Source organism: Podarcis erhardii (genome assembly GCF_964252035.2).
Source record: "Podarcis erhardii genome assembly, chromosome: 3".
In the NCBI taxonomy this organism is placed as follows: domain Eukaryota; kingdom Metazoa; phylum Chordata; class Lepidosauria; order Squamata; family Lacertidae; genus Podarcis; species Podarcis erhardii.
The window spans coordinates 65,691,717-65,712,509 of NC_138507.1; the positions used below are offsets into that span (position 1 = coordinate 65,691,717).

The 20,793-nt window shown below is 41.9% G+C and overlaps 1 protein-coding gene and 1 long non-coding RNA gene across 3 annotated transcripts in view; one reads left to right on the top strand and one right to left on the bottom strand.

Moving 5' to 3' along the window:
• LOC309337680 overlaps positions 1–20,793 on the bottom strand; it is a 318,963-nt gene that overhangs the window by 103,799 nt on the left and 194,371 nt on the right. The window lies entirely within an intron of this gene.
• Positions 499–20,793, top strand: part of SASH1 (SAM and SH3 domain containing 1) — a gene marked incomplete at its 3' end in the record, with an annotated part of 506,774 nt that continues 486,479 nt past the window's right edge. Inside the window, exon 1 of one of the 2 annotated variants that reach the window (XM_081854312.1) lies at positions 499–1,170. In XM_081854312.1, coding sequence (XP_081710438.1) covers positions 682–1,170 — 489 coding nt within the window. In that variant the 5' untranslated portion in view covers positions 499–681. The remainder of the gene's footprint in view (positions 1,171–20,793) is intronic. The other variant, XM_081854314.1, reaches the window with a different exon arrangement.

Below are 20,793 nucleotides of genomic sequence, written 5' to 3' on the forward strand. Positions count from 1 at the left end.
TGTTCTGTTTCCCCCCTCCGGCTGACGCCAAGGCACAGAAGGCGGCGAGGCTGCCGCACGCGCCGGGAGAGCGTGCTGGGGTCCTCCCTCCCCACCTTCACACGGGGCGAGATTAAAATCCAGGCGCGCACCCAACCTCGTCAGCCAGTCCACGGCGTCGTTCCGGGCAGAGGGGCAGAGGCAGGTGAGACTGACGAGGGGAAAGGAACTGCCAAAGCCATAAAAGCCACAGGAGGGGGAAACAAAAGCCAAGCCGAGGGGAGGCAGCGACACGAGAGACGGGCAGAGAGGCAGTCACTGGCGCGCGCTCGGGAGATGGGACCGGGCAGAGAGCTCTGGGGGATGGGGGGCCGCTCAAGGGAGCCCTCCTGAGAGCCAGAGGTTTCCAGGTTTGGTGGCTTGGAGGAGAGCGACTGCAGCCAGAAGGTGGGCTTAGCAGGCGAGTCGCCTCAGGGCTGCTGCTGCTGCCGCTGTTGCTGTTGCTGCTGCTTTGGGATTTAACGTTTCGTCTCTCCCCGGGGATGGTGTTTTGCTGACCGAGGGCTTCGCTGTTTTCTCTCCACGGATGTCTGTTGCATCTGGATTTTTTTCCCTGGGGGTTTATTTTTCCGCCAAGGGAGCTGCTGGAGTCCTGCGAAGTTGCAGTTTGTTGCTGATTTCTCCTTCCAGCCTCCAGCCATCATGTGCGCCAACATAGTCTACGAGTGGCTGAAGACCCTGAAGCTCTCTCAGTACGCGGAGTCCTTTGTGGATAACGGCTATGACGACCTGGAGGTGTGCAAGCAGATCGGGGACCCGGACCTGGACGCCATCGGGGTCTCGCTGCCACAGCACAGGCGCCGGCTTCACGAAGCCGTGCAGAGGCTGAGGGAGGAAGACGAGACCACCGCCGGGCTTTACTTCACCCTGGAGCCTCAGCCGCCCCAGCCCAGCTCGCCCTCGCCAGAGATCTATACCAGCCACCTAGTGGAGCAGTACGAGGCCAAGGCTTGGAAGGAGCCACTTCCTAAACCCCGCCATCCTCAGGGGAACAAAAAGGGGCTCCCTAGGAGAGTGGGGACCCGCAGCCTGGAGCTGATGACCTACCCCAAGCTCAAACTGAAAATCATGATCAGGGACAAACTCATCCGGGATGGGATCAACCTCAGCAAACCCCCCTACTCCAACAAGGTAAGCGCCCTGCTGCAGTTGCACCCAGGGCCGGCCGGCTCTTTAGGCAAGAGAAGACGGTTGCCTCAGGCGGCAAGTTGCGGGAGCGCGGCTGTACTGCCGCTGCCACATACCCGCGACGCGCCTGCTGTTCACCGCTGGGCGCCCGCCGTAACAAGTGGCAATAGTAGCCAGCTGGACAGAGCCTCCCGTCTACCCCCAGGCAGCGGCGAATAACCAGCCATCGGTGCCGCCTCGATGGTTTGAATCTGTTCAGCGGCGGCTGCCCTGCTGTCGTCCTTGTGGCGTGAGGAAGTGTCTGCTTTCAAAGTGCCCCCCCCCCTCCTGCTGCCTCGCCAGGAGCAGCAGCAACACCACTGTCCAGCACCACCATGCTCACAGGTGCCCCCAGCGCCGCAGTCTTCTCCTGCTATTCCACGACCCCGGTGGCTGCAGAAGCGCGCTCCTTGACTCGCCCTGGACCACCGTCTTCCTCCCCGCGCTCTTCGAGTCGAGCAGCGCGCCTCGGCAGCCGCCCGGGTGGAGCAGGAAGCGGCAGTTGAGGCAAAAGGGGGGCAGGCATGATGCGCTGGGAGAGTGGCGCTGATGCTGCTGGTGGTGCAAGTGTGCAGCTGAAGTAGCGAGAGGTGCCGCTGAACAAATTCAAGCAGCAAAGGAGAGTTCAGCTCCGTGTCTCTGGGCGGGGCGCTGGGGAGAGAAGCAACAGGCTACAGAGAGAAGGGCTACAAATGACGCTCCCTTTCTGGCAGCTAATGAGCAAGAAACGGAGGGAGTTGATAAAGAGGACAAAAACACGTGTGCCTTCTGGTCTTCTACTTCCTTGTTCCGCCCCCCGCCTCCCCCCCCCCAGGATATAATGGAGGTTGACTTGTAATGGTAGATAGACGAGGGAGAAGAGCGCCCGCGCTTTAATGCTGAACATACAAAGTAAACTGACAACTTCGTTTGGGGAAGAGATTTCCTGGTTATTGTTCATGCTTCACCCCAGCCCACTGGGTGAAAGTGGCAGGCAGGCTGTGGAAATAATACAACTGAAACATCTCAGACAGTGTAGTTGTGACTGGACAGCTAGAAAAGGAAAATCTATAGGCAGGAATTCATATAAATGATACCTTACTTTATATGGCAAATGTGAGTACACATAACATTTTAAAACTTTGTTCTACCATTCAAATGCACATACAGTCCATTGTCGTAATCTCCATGTTGAACGGAGAGCATGGCTGATAGACTTTCCTGTTAAGTGCCATATGTACTTTAAAGAGCGGTTCCTTATTTGAATTGTGTTAGGGGAGGGGACAGATCTCTCATTTCATAATGAGAAACCCAACCCATCCATGTTTATTTAGTAAATGACAACTCTGCTAATTGAGGTTTACTGCTATGTAAGTATGCATAGAGCTGTAGCTTGAGGCTACAATCCTATACTTAAGTTACTTATGAGTGAGTCTAATTAAATTCACTGCAGCTTACTTCTGAGTAGAGAGTCTTAGGAATGTACTCTTGACTTGATTACTGTTACACACAGTAGTTGAGTACTATCTCAACTAATATAAAAATTGGTAAATTCATTAGTATCCAAAAGTTGCTTCATTGCAGTCTAGGATTCACAGCAGAAACTTTTGCATGCTTAATCAGACATATGTTCAGGTAAGTGTGCATAGGGTTGCTGTCACAGGGTCTCTGTAAAATTAATCTCATAATTGGATATTGGATACATTTTATATCTGTGTGTACACACTGTATAATTATGTGTGCATACTGCAAGGCACCATGCAATGCAAAGGTGGTCATTTTGCATTCTAGGGCAGGAGGACTTGTTTTTTTTTTTTTTATTAAGGATTTTCTTGTTTTACAGAAGTGTAGTGCCTCGTATTTTTTTTTTTTTCCTTCTTCTTCCATGTAACATTTTTACAAATCCGTTTCATTTGTTGAGGCATTAGGGGGAGAAGAAAACAGAAAGAAAAAAGAAAGGGGGGGTGGGGAGAGGGAGGATGGATGGGGGTGGGGTGGGGTAGCGGTGTTTCTATTATGCTTAATGTATGTAGTTTGGTGTCAGCGTTGCTTGTGTTGTTCACTTGTGTTCCTTTGGTGGTGAGAGAGGTTGGGGTTGGCTTAGGGTGTGATTGTTTGTTTGTGATTGGCTGTGGTGATCTTTGTTTTCGTGTGTGAGTGAGGTGGGTGGGTGTTTTGGATCAGGTTAGCCATATTGATTTGTATGCTGTTGGTGGATTATTGTCATTGTCCTGTTGGGCTGTGTATGTGATAAAGGGGAGCCATACCGGGGTGAAGGCGTCTTCTTCTGTTTGTCCCCGTGTCAGTTTCAGTTTATTAGTTAATTTTTCTAGTAGGGCTGTTTCCCATACTATTTGGTACCATTGGTCCATGCTTACTCCTGACAGGTCTCTCCAGTGTCTGGTTATGATGTTTCTGGCTGCTGAGAGCAGGTGGGTTATGAGTTCTTTGTGGTGTAAATGGGCATTGTTGTCTTGGAAGATGTTTAGTAGGGCCAATTCTGGGGTGATGTCTATTACTTGCTTAGTTATTTTACATATTTCTTGTATGGCTGTTGTCCAGAATAGTTGAATTTTGGGACACTCCCACCACATGTGGAGGTATGTGCCTGTGGAGGTGCACCCTCTCCAGCATTTTGGTGAGGTTCCTGGGTGTATTAGCGCTAGTTTCCTTGGTGTTAGGTACCACCTGTAGGTGAGTTTCAGTGTGAGTTCTTTTCTTTTCGTTGATATGGAAGTTTGCTTTTGTAATTTTTTTTTCAGACAAAGCAAAAATTATTCTACAGCTTCACCTCCATCTCACTAAAGAGGCTGTGGAGGGTGCCATGGTGTGGTTCATCTCAAAATGTTTTCGACCAGCTCTGGCTGTATGTCTTTTCATTTTAAAGGAGTTCTCTTGCACTTTTTCACTCTTAATATCACAGATCGCACATTTTGCAAAGAGTTAACTAGAACTTTTTTTGCTTACTCACTGACTTGAGTTTGCATGTTGGAAGTTTGTCTGGAGTTTGAAAGTGGGATTTGTATTACCCTTGTTCTCAAGCTGCTGGAAAATCTGTGGGCATGATGAATGGGGGTGGAGTTGTAGTGTTTTAAAGCAGGCTAGAAGTTTTCTACTGTGTGAAGTTTGGTGACAGAACTTGAGAGGAGCGTTGTTTAGTACTGTATGTATGTAGGTCTTATTATACTGCTTAGATTACTTTTTGGTTTAGTGCTTCTTGGAATACTTGTGAAACAAGGTGACAGTTAATGGTGATGCATTTCTTGTTTCTATTTAGTTCTTGGTGGTGGGAAATGTGTCTGGTAAAAGCCTGCAAGATATTTTTTTTTTTAATTCCATGCGATGGTAAGGGTGCAGGATCCAAACATTTATTGAAGTTTGAAACTAATTAATGAAATCAAGGAAAAATATATTGTAGGACATACTTATTTGGCATTCTGAAGGACTCCTCTAAAACACAAAGTTGTACTATGGATTTTCAGCTGCTCCTGGAACTTGCAGTACATCCTATCCATGCTCACTCAGAAGTGATACTAAATCCAGTAACTCTTATTCCCAAGGAAGTGTACATAGCTAAAGTGTTATAATCCACCTTTTGTGAGGGAAGAGGTCAATGTTAAATGTCCGAGGAGACACTGAGACTAGTAATAGCTGATACGTGCTTTAATGATTTTAAAGACAAATGCCAACACCTGCAAGTTTTCCACTGAGTTCAGTAATTGCCTTGAATTCTTTGCCTTTTTGAAAATCATGCTTTTGCAAGAGAAGTAGACAACAGCATAATAGGGTTTCCTGATTATCAGAACTGGGTTATGCAGAAACTTCAAACTAATTTATTTTCACTGCAAAATTGGTTTATATGGATGACAGGTGAAATTGGTATCTGTAATCTGGTCTCTGTAATGCAATAATAGTGTAAGCTTCTCTTAGCCTTTTAGCTCACAAAAATATTTTTCACAGTCATCATGGACAGTATAGTGGATGATGACTGGCCAACTTGCAGCAAAAACAGTTCTAAATGCAAATGGATAAATGAATGCATCTGGAAATACAATTTTTAAAGGGAGGGGCAAATCATAGTGTCAGCCTATAAAACAATGGTGCACCCAATGGAGATATGCTATTGGAAATGCTGGCTATTTCATATTATGAAAGCTGTTGATCAAATGAGGTGTCAGGTAGGAGCCATGCTGGTTGTCAAATGTGTGTCAGAATTTAATGCAAAATAATAGTTGCATGTGCACACACATGCAAAAACCTAACCTCCTAATTTTTAGAAGTTGTCAGAGGAAAGACTTGAAAATTAGCCAGAGCAGTTATCAGGATACTTTTATGACACTGCAAACTATGTCACTCAAGTAGGAATAGGGTATCATGTATAATGGCATTTAAAAATACAGTGGCTATGGAACAAAGTCTTTTCTTGTGTTCCATGATATCGTTGCATAGATTGGTTTTGTCAGTAAGTAACTTCTGACAGCAGCAGCAGCAAACCACATTCAGTGGACTGGAAGTATAATATAATTGGCAAAGACAGTGTGTGAATTTCTGTCCTCTGCAAATAAATGGCAAATAAATCTGGTGTAAGGCTGATTTTATTTTATATTTTAAGTAAGTATGTTTAAGACAAAGCCACAAGAAGCAAACTGTCCCTGAAAGTTTATTTAAAAACAGAAATGCAGTCCTTCTATTGAAACAAAAATTATTGTGGTCTCGGAAATTCTCGCTGTAGAGATAAACTGGCTGCTTCCTTGATGACATCTCGCTGTTATGGTTAGAGAATATAAAGTTCTTTGCAATTTCAAGTTTGTGACTTTCAAATGAATGCTTTTTCCACTGATTTCCTTATATATGATAGTGATAAAGCAACTGGGCAGTATCCAGAAAATTAGAGAAAGATTGTGACTTTTGCAGTTTTGGTCCTCTATAGCTTCATATAGGAGAAATGAACTCACACTGTAAGACAACCCTTACTCCACTTGTGCAGAGTTTACAGTTATGTGTGGTCTGCTGGATAAAACAAGGAGTATTTCGCTTAAACGTAGCTCCCCGGCAAGGAGATATAACAATTTCATATATCAGCTTAAATGTATCAACATATACTGTATTCTTTGGCTCTATTGTTTCTAATATTTGAAAACAGTGTGTTGTGCTGATATCTCACATTTCATGTCTTCAAAGCACTTGAGTGCTTCACATACTTTCTCAGTATAACTTACAACATCCCTGTAAGGTAGCTGAGACAGTATCATTATTCTTTCTATGTTGCAGATACGGTGCTGAGAGGCTCAATCTGGTCAATGAAATAGATCCCGTAGTTACAATGTTCTTTAGAGGCCCCAATAAATGGGATAATTTTTACCTGTGGCCAGACACCTCTGATTAGCTGCATATAGAAGTTGCATGTTAAAGAGCCTCTGAAAAGTTACTTATTGTAGTTTAGTGCTTCAGCTGCAATTGGGGAGGACTATTTCTTCTTCTCTGTAGTGCATTTGCTTAGGAACGGCAGGTAGAGATGACAGGGGGCCTGAATCTGTAGGAGGCCAAAGTGAAGCTAGGGAAGCAGTAGTGGGTAGAGACAGGTGCCTGGGACCACCAAGTATAAGTAGAAATGGGTTACTGGTAGCTGCATGCTGGAATCCATTATATCATTCAGGAATGGAGAATTTGTGGACCACATGGGTCCCGAATTGGCCTGTGAAGACTTTCTCTGAAAATCATGCCCACCTGCCTCACACCTAAGATCATGAAGGACATGGTTGCATCAGAGCAACCATCAGGAGCTTAAAGTGAATTTCCAATAATTCCTTTGTAAATGGGACTTGTTGACAGTGCTGTATCTCACTGGGATCAGCTGCACCTCACTGAGATCAGCTGCACTAGATTTTATAGATATCTGTAGGGGCACAGATTACCCTCCCCTGATTTAGAGCACACAATTGTTTGTTCTGTGTTAATGCATTGCACCATGCCTAGTACAACCTGCATTCACTTGATGTAAATGCAGGTCTTTAAGGAAAGTAGACCTATTGTAGGACCTGTTTTTCATATTCCTTTTTTCAATAAAACACATATTCACAAATCTCTGTGTGTAGTTTGTATGCATATACATTTACTGTGAGGGACATGAGTGGTGCTGTGGGTTAAACCACAGAGCCTAGTACTTGCCGATCAGAAGGTTAGCAGTTTGAATCCCCACGACAGGGTGAGTTCCCGTTGCTCGGCCCCTGCTCCTGCCAACCTAGCAGTTCAAAAGCACCTCAAAAGTGCAAGTAGATAAATTGGTACCACTCCGGCGGGAAGGTAAACGGTGTTTCCATGCTCTGCTCTGGTTTGCCAGAAGTGGCTTAGTCATCCTGGCCGCATGACCAGGAAGCTGTACGCCGGCTCCCTCGGCCAATAAAGCGAGATGAGCGCCGCAACCCCAGAGTCGGCCACAACTGGACCTAATGGTCAGGGGTCCCTTTACCTTTACCTACATTTACTGTGACATTTGGGAATGCAGCTTTTAGACTCTTATGTAATATATGAAGACTGCATCTAAATAGTAGTCGATCATGAGATTGGCTCTAGGCTACTCATGTGCCCCTAGACATGATCCAGCTGCCTTGCTGCATGTACATGGTTTGTAATTTGAGATATGGGTGCATTGGGTTGCACATTGCATGGACCTGTGACTTAAAATATGTTACTAATTGTAACTTACATGTCAGTATTCTCTCTGTGATAGATATGGTCTCATTTCTTGGTTGTATTTGCATATGCCTTAAGACATAATGTTAATAATACATCTTCTACAAGCAACATGGTAAGTAGCCTTAAGGCTTTGATACCTGGTTGGGTTTCTTTCTTTGCCCCAAAGTTTTTGAACATGCTAAAACAGTTTTTAACACACAGCCCAACTAGCTCCTTCCCATTTCTGCACTGGATTGTGGTATTTTCTAGGTATGGTAACTCAGTGAAGAAGACTTGTGTATGCACCAGTTAAAAAGCCAACAAAATGCTGCATTTTTATTGCCATACACATTTACCAGATTCTTGTATTGTAAATAAAAGGGGAATGTTGCTGAAGTTAGGAAGTAGCAACTGAATGACAAAACAAACTTTTCATTTACATAGCACATAATCATTAACATTGTAGGATCTGAAACTGTACTAAACACACTTATATGTATGACATGAATAACCAATCAGTATTTATGCATATAAACTTTTCAGCATTTTTAGAGGATAAAAATATCTGTACTTCAAATTTAAAAGTGCCATTTGAAAATCAAGTTACTTACGTATGCACAAAGGGAATCTCTGGAAGTTAGTTCCATGTACTCGCTTGGGATGCAAGCAGTTTACAGTTGGAGCACATATGTGCTATTCTACATTTTCAAAACAGGTAATGCAATATCTTAACCAGAAGAATGAGCCTTGGAATTAAACTGGCATAATGCTGTATATGGCAAAGAAAGAAAGAAACCAAAAGAAAATTATTTAAGAAGATTTTCTCTTTGGAGGAAAGGAAGGATATAAATGCAAGAAATAAGTACAATTAATGACCTAGTGTAGGATGTTCCTCGGGAAAATAATTGAATAATAATTCCTGATAACTGCTGTTTAGTTTCATTCAAATTATTCCATACCCCCAAATGCATCTGGCATACAAACAACAAAATAAAGCTACTGAAAAGATAAGAATTAGGGTTAACCATAAGATGAAAATCCTTTTAAAAATCCAAACCCTATATACCATTGTAAGCCAGCTGCTGGTGCGACAAAATGGTATTTACTTGGAATAGAAAAAGAGCCTTTTTGACTTGGTTCAAGGTGCTGGTTTTGGTATATAAAGCCCTATACAGCTTGGGACAAAGATGTATGAAAGATACTCCGATATAATAGGAATTGGGTCTTCATTGTCATGGCGCACCTACTTTTTGGAATTTCCTCCCTTTAACTATTAGGCATGTTCTCTGTTGTCTTTTTGGTACCTACTGAGGACCTTCCTCTTTCAACAAGACTTTAAGTTTCCCATTTTGCATCTGTATTGGAATTGTTCTTAAAGTGTTTTTATTGTTTTATCACTTCTTATTTACTGCGCAGGGTTCCATGGGAAGCTTTTTTTCTCCATTCTGTTGGGCTTCACATGGCATCAAGCTTGGGCTGTGGCAGGACTCTACTACCATCTTCCTCCTTCTCAAGTGGTACCTCGGGTTAAGTACTTAATTCATTCCGGAGGTCCGTACTTAACCTGAAACTGTTCTTAACCTGAAGCACCACTTTAGCTAATGGGGCCTCCCGCTGCTGCCGCGCCGCCGGAGCACGATTTCTGTTCTCATCCTGAAGCAAAGTTCTTAACCTGAAGCACTATTTCTGGGTTAGCGGAGTCTGTAACCTGAAGCGTATGTAACCCGAGGTACCACTGTAACTAAGTGAGTTGATAGGGTCTAGCATTCCATGAACAAGTAGGACATGGGTACAGAATGGGCTCACAACATTTGTGTGCAGTAAATTTTACGGCTGTGACTTCTTTTGCATAAGACATGGAAAAGAAGATTGCCAGTGAAATAAGAATTACACTTCATGGCTGTCCAGATGAAATGAAAACGGATATCTTTCTCTAGAAAATTTAGTATTAAGAATGCTATATATAAATTTTCATTTTAGAGACAAAAGATGGGGTTGGTAATGAACTTCACCAATCAACCGCCTAGGTATAGTGAGCTCAATTTCATTCTAGATCAAAGCATGCTATTCCATATTGTATCTGAAAAGTAGCAGTGATAGGAATCTGCACAGCTAATGAATTATTAATTATACAGCTAATAAAGGATTACTAAAATGTCTGAAAAATTATTCAAACTGAATAGAATTTGGGGGTTTTAATGGCCATATCTGAAATTCAGGGTTGCATAACTGTGGGACATGTCAAGAGGAATTAAGCATTCTATTTATCTTATATAAGGACTAACTGGTATCTAATAGTTTAGTGAAATTTCATTAGTGCTTCTAATTGAAATAAATGACCTGACCTGACCCTTTCTTGAGGAACGTTATTCAATTTTTGTTCCATGGAGAATTGTTCATAGTACTGTATGGGCAAAATGAAGTAGCTAAATCAGAAGCACACATTTTAAAAACACCTCATCTTAATAATTATGATTTGTTTGGCCACAGTAAACATAAATCAATGGACATATCACTACCTACTGTGGAGAGATCTTATAAAACTAAAATTGAGGAGTATGTAAAAATTCAGTTACATTCACAACATTGTTCAATAAATTCTGATGATTAGGTAACTTTGAGAGCACACACTGAACTATATTTAGACCTTAAATGATAAAACTGAAGACACATGCAAATAAACACAAAAGCATGAAAACAAATCCAAACAGCTGACCCTTTTGGCACTTACTTGCATAAGTGGAGGCTAGTCCATTAGGGCAAATGGGACAAAGACTCGTTATCCTTAGTCTGTTTTCAGCTAGCCCTTATAACCAGTTCAGTAGGTGGCACTGGCTACCATCTTCCTCCTTCTCAAGTTTGTACAGTGTTGTAGGGCTGCAACTCAGTAGTAGAAGATCTGCTTTGCATGCAGAAGGTCCCTAGTTCAGTCCCCAGCATCTCCAGCTAGGGCTGGGTACGTCCCCTGCCTGAAATCTTGGAGAACTCCTGTCAGTCATTGTAGACTGAGCTGGATGGGCCAGCAGCCTGACTTGGTATAAGTCAGGTACCATTGTCCAAAAACCCCTGGAGGGCTATAGGTTCCCCACTCCTAGTTTATATAAAATACATTTTTTTCAGAGATAAAATCTTAGATGTATTTGTAGCTGCTGTCAACAGTACATTAAAATGGTTGACTTAAAACGTGGACAAAAATATAAAACTTTCATTGTTTCCTCTAAGTAAAAGAAAAATTCAAGTACACTGCTATGCAGAATTTAGTGTTAACCTTTTCTGTGGCTGAATGTGAAATTTCTTTGGGAGTTGGCCCAGATACAAGTATTTCATGTTCTCAAATGTATCTTGGGAAGTCTTTCCATTGACAAAAGCAGCTGTGCATAAATAGTAACACAATATTTTCTAGGAAAATGCTAGCAGTGTTTACAAAGCTAAAAATAGCTTCAGACATTCCCACTAGATACCTTTAAATAACCATATTCCTTCCTCTTTGTATATATACTTTATTTAAATATAGCACTCTGCACACTCTGCATTGGATTTAATTCCTGTACCATATTTAAATCCAACTGTATATTGCATAAACAAAAAATCTGAAGAAAGCAAGCAACCAGTACTTGCATGCTATTTATTTATTGAACTAATTTTTACAATATTGATTGGCATAGCTAGGCTTTACAATAGCCTTTGAAAGCTTCTTAGTTACACTCCAAAATTATTGAGTCTGATGCTGGTTCAGTGATGAGGACCCTGAGAGGGTATGTCAGGGGTCAGCAAACTTTTTCAGCAGGGGGCTGGTCCACTGTCCCTCAGACCATGTGGTGAGCTGGACTATATTTTAGAAAGGGGGGAAAAAAAGAGAGAACGAATTCCTATGCCCCACAAATAACTCAGAGATGCATTTTAAATAAAAGGGCACATTCTACTCATGTAAAAACACGCTGATTCCCGGACCGTCCGCAGACTGAATTTAGAAGGCGATTGGGCCAGATCCGGCCCCCTTGCCTTAGTTTGTCTACCCATGGGGTATGTATACTGTAAAGAACCAAGTAAAGAGTTCCTAATTCTGTGGCATGCTACTTGGTTTCCATCAGTTTTGCAAAAATCTTTCCATGAATATATTTTAGGAATTGAGATACAGTGTATGACACAGAAGAACCTGAAAAGCTTAATGGGAAGAAGCTATAATGTGTGTCTCTGTCTTGGTATCTAATTTTGGCTACTGTATTTCTTCTGTAAGTTAGCCTGCTCTTTGCCATAAGCCGGCTCTCATATATCCATACAAATTTTAAAAACCCGTAGCAGCCCTCCTCAACCAAACGCTGCTGGGTTACAACTCCCATCATCCCTGACCATTGGTTATGCTGGGTGGGCTGGTGGGAGTTGTGGTTCACAATACCTGGAAGGCTTCCGGTTGTGAAAGGGTGCAACAGTTTAATAGGAGCTATTAAAATCTCTACTATAATGTCTGGTTCTGTGACCAACATTTGGAGTCCACTGGGGGAGGGGCATCTAGGAGACACAGCTACACTATATTTATGATAAGTTCAGATATTTTTCAATATTTAGGCATTTCATTTACATTACAGAGTGGCTGGGGAAACTCAGCCAGATGGGCAGGGTATAAATTAATAATAATAATAATAATAATAATAATAATAATAATAATAAACCTATCACTTGTCATTAAAAACTTTGTTGGCTTGCACTGATCACAGATGCCATGCCAGATTCATTAGTTTTAGGAATTCTATTTCCTACAACCAAACCAATCTGCAACAGAAAACCAAAATACTTTATATCTAGTATTCAGAGATGAGAATTTCAACCACAAATACTTGTGAGCCTTCTTATATAGGTTTTTGATGTGTAGGATTGTTGGGGCATCCCACAGTTGATGGTGCTTTGGTGTTCTCAACTTGCAGTTGCTGAGAGTTGAAGTTAATTAATGAAATAGTTCATGTGTACTGACTCTCTAACAAGATATTATCCTATTCACTATTCCACTGGAAATCTGCCACCACAAACACAGAGAGAACTTTGTGATATGCTTTTGAAAATAAAAGCTGAAGTGAAGGCACTTAGAAGTGTTTTGCCCTTAAATGTGTTTCTAAAGGGGGGGGGGAATGGCGCACCCAATTCTCAATTTCAGGTTTCTGTATCATTTGCTTATTGGCTCTATTTGCTTTTTGAACTGAATTTTCCTGTAGGCACCATGAAAGTTGGTCAGTGGCTAATAGATTCTTTTCAAAATATGCAAGGCATATGTTTTGTGGCGTTTTTCTAGAATCACAAACATTACAATCACTAGCAGGATTTGTTTTGTGCACCACTAGATAGTGTTGCCATGCTCCCTAGAGCACTTAGTGAGAGTGAGACTGAAGAATGAAGAATGAAGAATTAATTTCAAGTCTGAAATTCCCTTTGCTTGGTCAGTTTAAATTAGGTAGCTATTTTTAAAATAGCATAACTAGGTCAATCTTTTTCACTTGGATAATGCTACATCATACATTGATATACTCATCTTGACAAATTGTGGAGATTGTGTACTCTGTAGAGATTCCCATTTATTAAAACATCATGGCAGTACTATGTTTAGCAGAGGTGTTCTATTTTAAGACCTACTCTGCAGCAGAATGTGCTGGATGTGTAAAACACTCCCAGATCTGCCACTTTGCCTGTACACTAGAGCTTTAGTGACACTGTTGGCAAATAAGGTTGAAATGCTGTCATTACAATATATTATCTTGGCTCCGTGGACTATCTTTTATAGTAAAAACCCCATTCTTTACATTGTCCTCTGTATGTCTGGAAGACATGAATAGTACTGTAGCAGTTATTCCCAGATGAGAGAAAGGACATAATGTGCTAAATTAATGAAGAACATATTACTTGTCTGGTCTATCTTTTGTAGCATGGACCAAAGACACTAACCTATGTCTTTTTATCAAAACAGATGATAGGTTAAATGTATAAACATATTTGGCACACATTTTTTAACTTGAAAAATGAGCCTTGCAGGAAGAGGGGAAGATCAGGTCCATTCCAATCTCCCTTGCTCAGTTCAGGATGCGTTGCAGGATGCAACTGCAGCATCTGTGGCGAATGACCATCCAGCCTCTGCTTAAAGACCTCTGATGAAGGAGAGCCCACCAGCTTCTGAGGCACTAGTAGTCCACCCGACTGTCTAACACAGGTTTCCTCAACCTTGGCCTTCCAAATGTTTTTGGCCTACAACTCCCATGATCCCTAGCTAGCAGGACCAGTGGACGGGATAATGGGAATTGTAGTCTCAAAACATCTGGAGGGCCGAGGTTGAGGAAGCCTGGTCTAACAGCTTTTACTGTATGGAACTTTCTCCTAATACTTAGCCAAATTTGTATCACTACAATTTCTACCCACTGGTTCTAGTCCTGCCCTTTGGAGCAGTACACAATAAGTCTTCTGCACCCTTTTCATGGCGATCCTTCAAAGCAATTCAAAGATTGGTATGCCACCTTTTTTCTCTTCTCCAGGCTAAATGCACCCAGCACTTTGAACTGTTCCTCAATTTCCAGGCCTGTCATTACCCTGCTCTGGAGCTGCTGCAGTTCTGAACAAAAATCCTTATGTACATCATAGTTCACTCTGAACTCATGATGATGATTTTATTTGTACCCTGCCTATCTGACTGGATTGTCCCAGCCACTCTGGGCAGCTTCCAACATATATAAAAACATAGCATAACATTAAAAACCTCCCTATACAGGGCTGCCTTCAGATGTCTTCTAAAGGTTGTATACATATCTCCTCAACATCTGATAGTAGGGTGTTCCACAGGGTGGGCTCCACTACCAAGAAGGCCCTCTGCCTCACTGTGAGGGAGCTGCCAGAAGGCCCCCAGTGCTGGCTCTCTGGGCTGAATGATGGGGGTGGAGAGGCTCCTTCAGGTATACAGGGCCAAGGCACAGGCCCTTAGCTTGTTGTATGGCTCCTACAACAATTAGAGGCAATGTGTATGACTCAAGCTACAATAGTGATGTAGAGCTTTCATTTGCCATGTTATGTTAGTTTTTAAACAGAACACCAATTTAGTAATATAGGGTGGTTCTGAACTAACTTTTTTGTACTGGTAAAGGGGGATTCCCTCATCTTCTTCCTTTGTGTATGTCCAGCCAAAACTCCTCTGTCCTTCTTTCCTCCTTCCCCAATATGAGCAAATATAGCATTTTCTTAGTAGGACCAGGGAAGAACATTCAAGAAAAGATCATTTTAAATGGTTCTTTTTAAAATAGTTCTAAAACCAAAAGACCTAGTCCTGGGGGATTAAGGAAGAAGAGGCAGAAGTTGAAATAAACTATTTTCCTTGCAGTCTAAAAATTATACAGTAATCCAGCTTTGCCACAAGAAAGAGGCAGTAAAATTGAATTGGATCTCACCCATTAAAACGACTTCTACACAGACAAATTCTGAAGCTATAGAAAACCCTTAAAATATAAGTCTGATGGAGTGTCCCAGTTTCCAAGGTCAAATTCATGCTCATATATGTAGCAAAAGGGTATAATAAAATCCTCAGGGGATAGTTTTTCTTCCATGAGAGAAAATGATCAGAAGGTGAAGCAGTAGTATGAAGAATAATTATACTTGTCAGTTATATATTTTATGCTATTTCGATTGCTTTCTTAAGAAGAGGGTTTTTTTAAAAAAAAATGAAAGAGCTCTTAATGCTTCAAAATGTACGTATGTATAAATGATAAAGTTACTGCTGACATGAGATGTTGCAATTCCTTATATTAACAACATTTCACCTTTAGACTAGGCTAGAAACATTAATGTCCTCTTATAAAATTATCTCTGAGAGGAGTTCCATTTCAAGTTTATTATTTAGCAATAAGTGGATTTATATGTCATCAGGTATCCTGCATGTGTATTTGGGGAATACATTTGGCATATGCTACTGAATACAGTGGGATGCGGGTGGCGCTGTGGGTTAAATCACAGAGCCTAGGGCCTGCCGATCAGAAGGTTGACGGTTCGAATCCCCGCGATGGGGTGAGCTCCCATTGCTCGGTCCCTGCTCCTGCCAACCTAGCAGTTTGAAAGCACATCAAAGTGCAAGTAGATAAATAGGTACCGCTCTGGTGGAAAGGTAAACGGCGTTTCCGTGCGCTGCTCTGGTTCGCCAGAAGCGGCTTAGTCATCCTGGCCACATGACCGTCGGCTCCCTCGGTCAATAAAGCGAGATGAGCGCCGCAACCCCAGAGTCGGCCACGACTGAACCTAATGGTCAGGGGTCCCTTTACCTTTACCTTACTGAATACAGTTATTCAACTTTACATTTCATTTGAGATGAGCTTTGAAAGGACAACTGTATCCCCTGATTTTTTAGGTATACCTTTATTATTTCTTTTAAATGAATGGTTATTGCTGCTTTATGGCTTATTTGTAAATTCTGTGAGGACTTCAAAGCTAAAGTCTATCCTAGGTTTGCTTTGCTGAATCATTAGTTCTTGTCCAAATGGGCAAGGAATCCCTAAGTCTAGGGTCTAATATTATTTGAGGAAAACACCACTGTTCAATGTCATTATGTTTTCTGGGACAGCATATCTATGCTTAATATGTCTAAAGTTTTATGGCAGTTTAATGCTTATCTTTAGAGAATGATGAAAACTGCAGAGTTTTGGGGACTGTGAGAATTTTCTGTTAGGGATTTCTGATCACTCACAAAACTACAGTTGTCATGATTCCAATTCACTAGAGAGAGAGAGAGTGACAAACAGCAGTAGGATGGGTATAAAAAGATACTGCTATAGATATACAGTGGTACCTCAGGTTAAGTACTTAATTCGTTCCGGAGGTCCGTTCTTAACCTGAAACTGTTCTTAACCTGAAGCATCACTTTAACTAATGTGGCTTCCTGCTGCTGCCATACCGCTGGAGCACAATTTCTGTTCTCATCCTGAAGCAAAGTTCTTAACCTGAAGCACTATTTCTGGGTTAGCAGAGTCTGTAACCTGAAGCGTATGTAACCCGAGGTACCACTGTAGAATATATCTGCCATAGAATAGATCTTTACTTCATTTACTTCTAGATACCCTCAGTAATGATCAAAGTATTGTCTACACCAGGGACAGGGTACCTGTGGCCATTCAGATGTTGCTAGACTACCACTCCTGTCATCCCAGATCACTGGCCATGCAGGCTAGAGTTGGAGCCCAACAGTATCTGGAGAGTGTCGAACCTCGACCCCCGGTCTACACTGTTTACACTGTCACTTCTCTGAAGTCAACTGAATCAGGCTCTGAACTAGACTGAGATATTTTTCTCCCAAGTCACTTCTGACTCTGATCACCACCACCAAATTGAAGCAAAACCAGTTATCTCAGAGGAACTGGTTGCATAACCAGGCCCTAAAAGGAGATAGAGTTCTTACCATTTGGAATTGATTTACTTTATATTACAGGAACTAGGAATGTTTTGCTGATACAGGAAACCTGATTTCATCTAACATTCTAAGTTCTCCCCATTTAATTCCAATTTAATTGCACGTGAAAAAAATCTCTAACATGGCATGTTTTCAATTTATAGCTTTGTACTCCACCCAGCATTTGTTTCTCTGTTTCTCTTTTTGATGACAAAGAAAATGAAAATGTTAAAATAACTGAGGAAATGTGTAAGTTCTGAGAATGAACCTAGAAGAAAAATCTGAAAATAAAAGCCTGGTAGATAATATCCTTATTAGCAGTTGCTGCCACTGGGTAACTTTTTCCTCTAGATATTCTTCTTATCTTAAGCTGGGAAGGAATAATGTCATCCCTGCTTTAGCTTATTAGTTTTCTGCGCCTGAAGCAGGTGACATATTTCTTCATGTGAAATTTAAAGTATCAAAAGGCACAATAAATCTCCTCTAGTCTTCATAGACACTTACTTTTTCCCCACATCCCTGGTTAGGATTGTTGTAGAATATGTGAAGTACAAAAAAGGAGGAAGGGTACAGAAAACAAAGAACAGAAATAGAAGAAACCTTTTTCTCAGAAGTATTAGGAATCCATTACAGCTCAATATGTTTTGAAACACAGGATCCTTCTTCAGGAGCAAGCAATCTATTAACAACTAAGACTATAAAATTCAACTATTGACATATGAGCAATGATGTGTAATACTATTTAGAGTACTGGAAATGACTGAAATATAGCTTATTATAAAAGGGTGCGTATGTGTAGTAAATCAGATATTTGGCCCTTTTGACAAAATGATTCTCCATTTGGAGTCCTACATAAACTTGCAGCCAGCATTAGTTTGTCTAAGAGAAAATCTTCAACAGAGGTGGACAGAATTGGTTCCTGGATAAGGTGGCATCCCAGATCATGGAATCATGATTGCAAATCCACTTATTCACAACCAGGTTTATGGATGTAGATTGTACATTGTAGAGCATCTGCCTGGATGATGACCACAGTTCACTTTGTCATCCAAACCATATGGTGTGGTAGTAGCTGAGTGGATTGAGGCAGAACATAAGAACAGATTTATTTGAATGAGCATGTTTCATAAGGATGATGTCACATTCCACCCCAGTTGGAACTTTCTGAATTTTAGAAGACATCTGAAGGCAGCCCCGTCTAGGGAGGTTTTTAACGTTTGATGTTTTATTGTGTTTTTAATTCTGTTGGGAGTGTGGGATGTAATCCACTGGGAGCAGTCAAATACAACATTCCTTATTTTGCTAGAGTGGACATGCAAGGGAATTTTAGGTCCAGCCAGTTGAAACTTCCTGTTCCTCCTGGCCTGGAGCATCCTTCCTTGCATGTGACTAGTAGGTGGGCATGACCTTTCCAGACCTGGTAAAAGGCCAAGTCACACAGCCACCTCCCTCTCTTCAATAATCTTTTTCATCCTGTGAACTTCCTGATTCACCTGGACTGATTCCCCAGGTTATCTCCCATATGGGGTAAACCTGTTTGTACATGCTTGTAACTTTAAGCCTAAAGCTTGCTCTGCCTGATCATGAGTAAAACTACTTTTTGTTACTTAGGAATAAGACTGTTGTGTCTTTATTCTTTTAGGATAAAAGAATAATAGGGGTCTTACCAGGAATAATAGAACATATCTCAATCTGGCCAAGCCAGATTGAATTGTTTATTGTCTTAAGAGGCTCGCACGAGTCTGCAACCAGTTTCCTGCTGCGTAAGAAGCTAAGTGAAGAAACTTGCTAGCCCAAGTTAGGAAGGATATTAACAATCAATATATCCTCTCCTGCCACCCTCAACATTCCCACAGGGAGCCGCCCAGTGTGGCTGGTGAAACTCAGCCAGATGGGCAGGGTATAAATAATTGTTGTTGTTGTTGTTGTTATCTGGGCTGGAATTCAGAATTCTGACTGGAACAGAGGCATTTCTTGAGCAGATCCAGAAACTGCTATTTTCCAGCTGGATTCTCCACTTGCTCAAGAAATAGAATGAAGTAGCCATTGCACAGTCAGTGTGCATACCCAGGCTTTGCTATGCCTACCTTACATGCCAGTGGCCTCCAATATCACAATCCCTACGGAGTGTAGAGACATATCTCAGAATATCTCTACATTGCACCAGCACTGATTTCTGCACCGTGAACGTCTTCTGCGATGTCCAAAGTAATATTTGCCACTAAATCCTTCACTGACACTTTGTGCCAGAACACATAATTTGTTCTTTGCATTTTGCCAGCCAGCTAATACCTTTCTGCATTTTCTTCCTCTTCTTTCTAATTTTAACCTTTGAATAGACTGCCCTTCAAATGCTGCTTATCCACTCTTCACCAATAAGAAAATATACATTTATAGATAAAATCATCACAATTATATTCTATTTGGAACTTCTTTACCTGTGTTATAACAGCATAAATTCAACAAAAGAGGTGGTGCCCACAAAGCAAAATACCAGAATAATGCTGGTGTTGGAAAAGAGCAGCATGCCTCTGGGCACACGTAGAGTGCTTCCCCCACCACCACCACCGCTTGCAGCTGAGCAGTCATGTCTCCTCCCTCAGGACAGGAATCAGAGGAAAACACTTCCACAGATATGCAAGCTCCTGACACCTCCTATCTTTTTAGAAATCAACTCCCTGCACACGTACTCAGGGCATTCCCCTTGTTCAAAAGTTTTAATTTTTGGCTTGAGCTGTCCATTTCAAGCTTAGGTGTTCAGCAGTTCATATTAAATTCTGACACAGGTCTTGCTCTCAAGTAAGTACTGGAGGTGCCAGAGAATTACAGTGGTACCTTGGGTTAAGTACTTAATTCGTTCCGGAGGCCCGTTCTTAACCTGAAACTGTTCTTAACCTGAAGCACCACTTTAGCTGATGGGGCCTCCTGCTGCTGGAGCACGATTTCTGTTCTCATCCTGAAGCAGAGTTCTTAACCCGAGGTACTACAGTGGTGCCCTGCAAGACGAACGCCTCGCAAGACGGAAAACCCGCTAGACGAAAGGGTTTTCCGTTTTGGAGGTGCTTCGCAAAACGAATTTCCCTATGGGCTTGCTTTGCAAGACGAAATGTCTTGCGAGTTCCTGCGGGTTCCCTCCCTTTTTTCCCCTTTTCCTAAGCCTCTAAGCCGCTTATCAGCTGATCCGCTGATAAGCCGCTTATCAGCTGATCCGCTAAAAGCCGCTAAACCGCTAATAGCGGTAATCCGCTAAGATGTCAGTGGGCTTGCTTCACAAGATGAAAAAACCGCTATATGAAGAGCCTCACGGAACGGATTAATTTCGTCTTGCGAGGCACTACTGTATTTCTGGGTTAGCAGAGTCTGTAACCTGAAGCATATTTAACCTGAGGTACCACTGTAGATAGTTGCCCTGAGGTGTACTGAGTGCCCCTTTGAGCCTGTCACTTCTCCACCTGTAAGAGGCTTGCTTGGAACTAGTAGTGGTGCACAGGGGAACAACACACCCCTAAATCTCTTTAAATCATCATGAATTA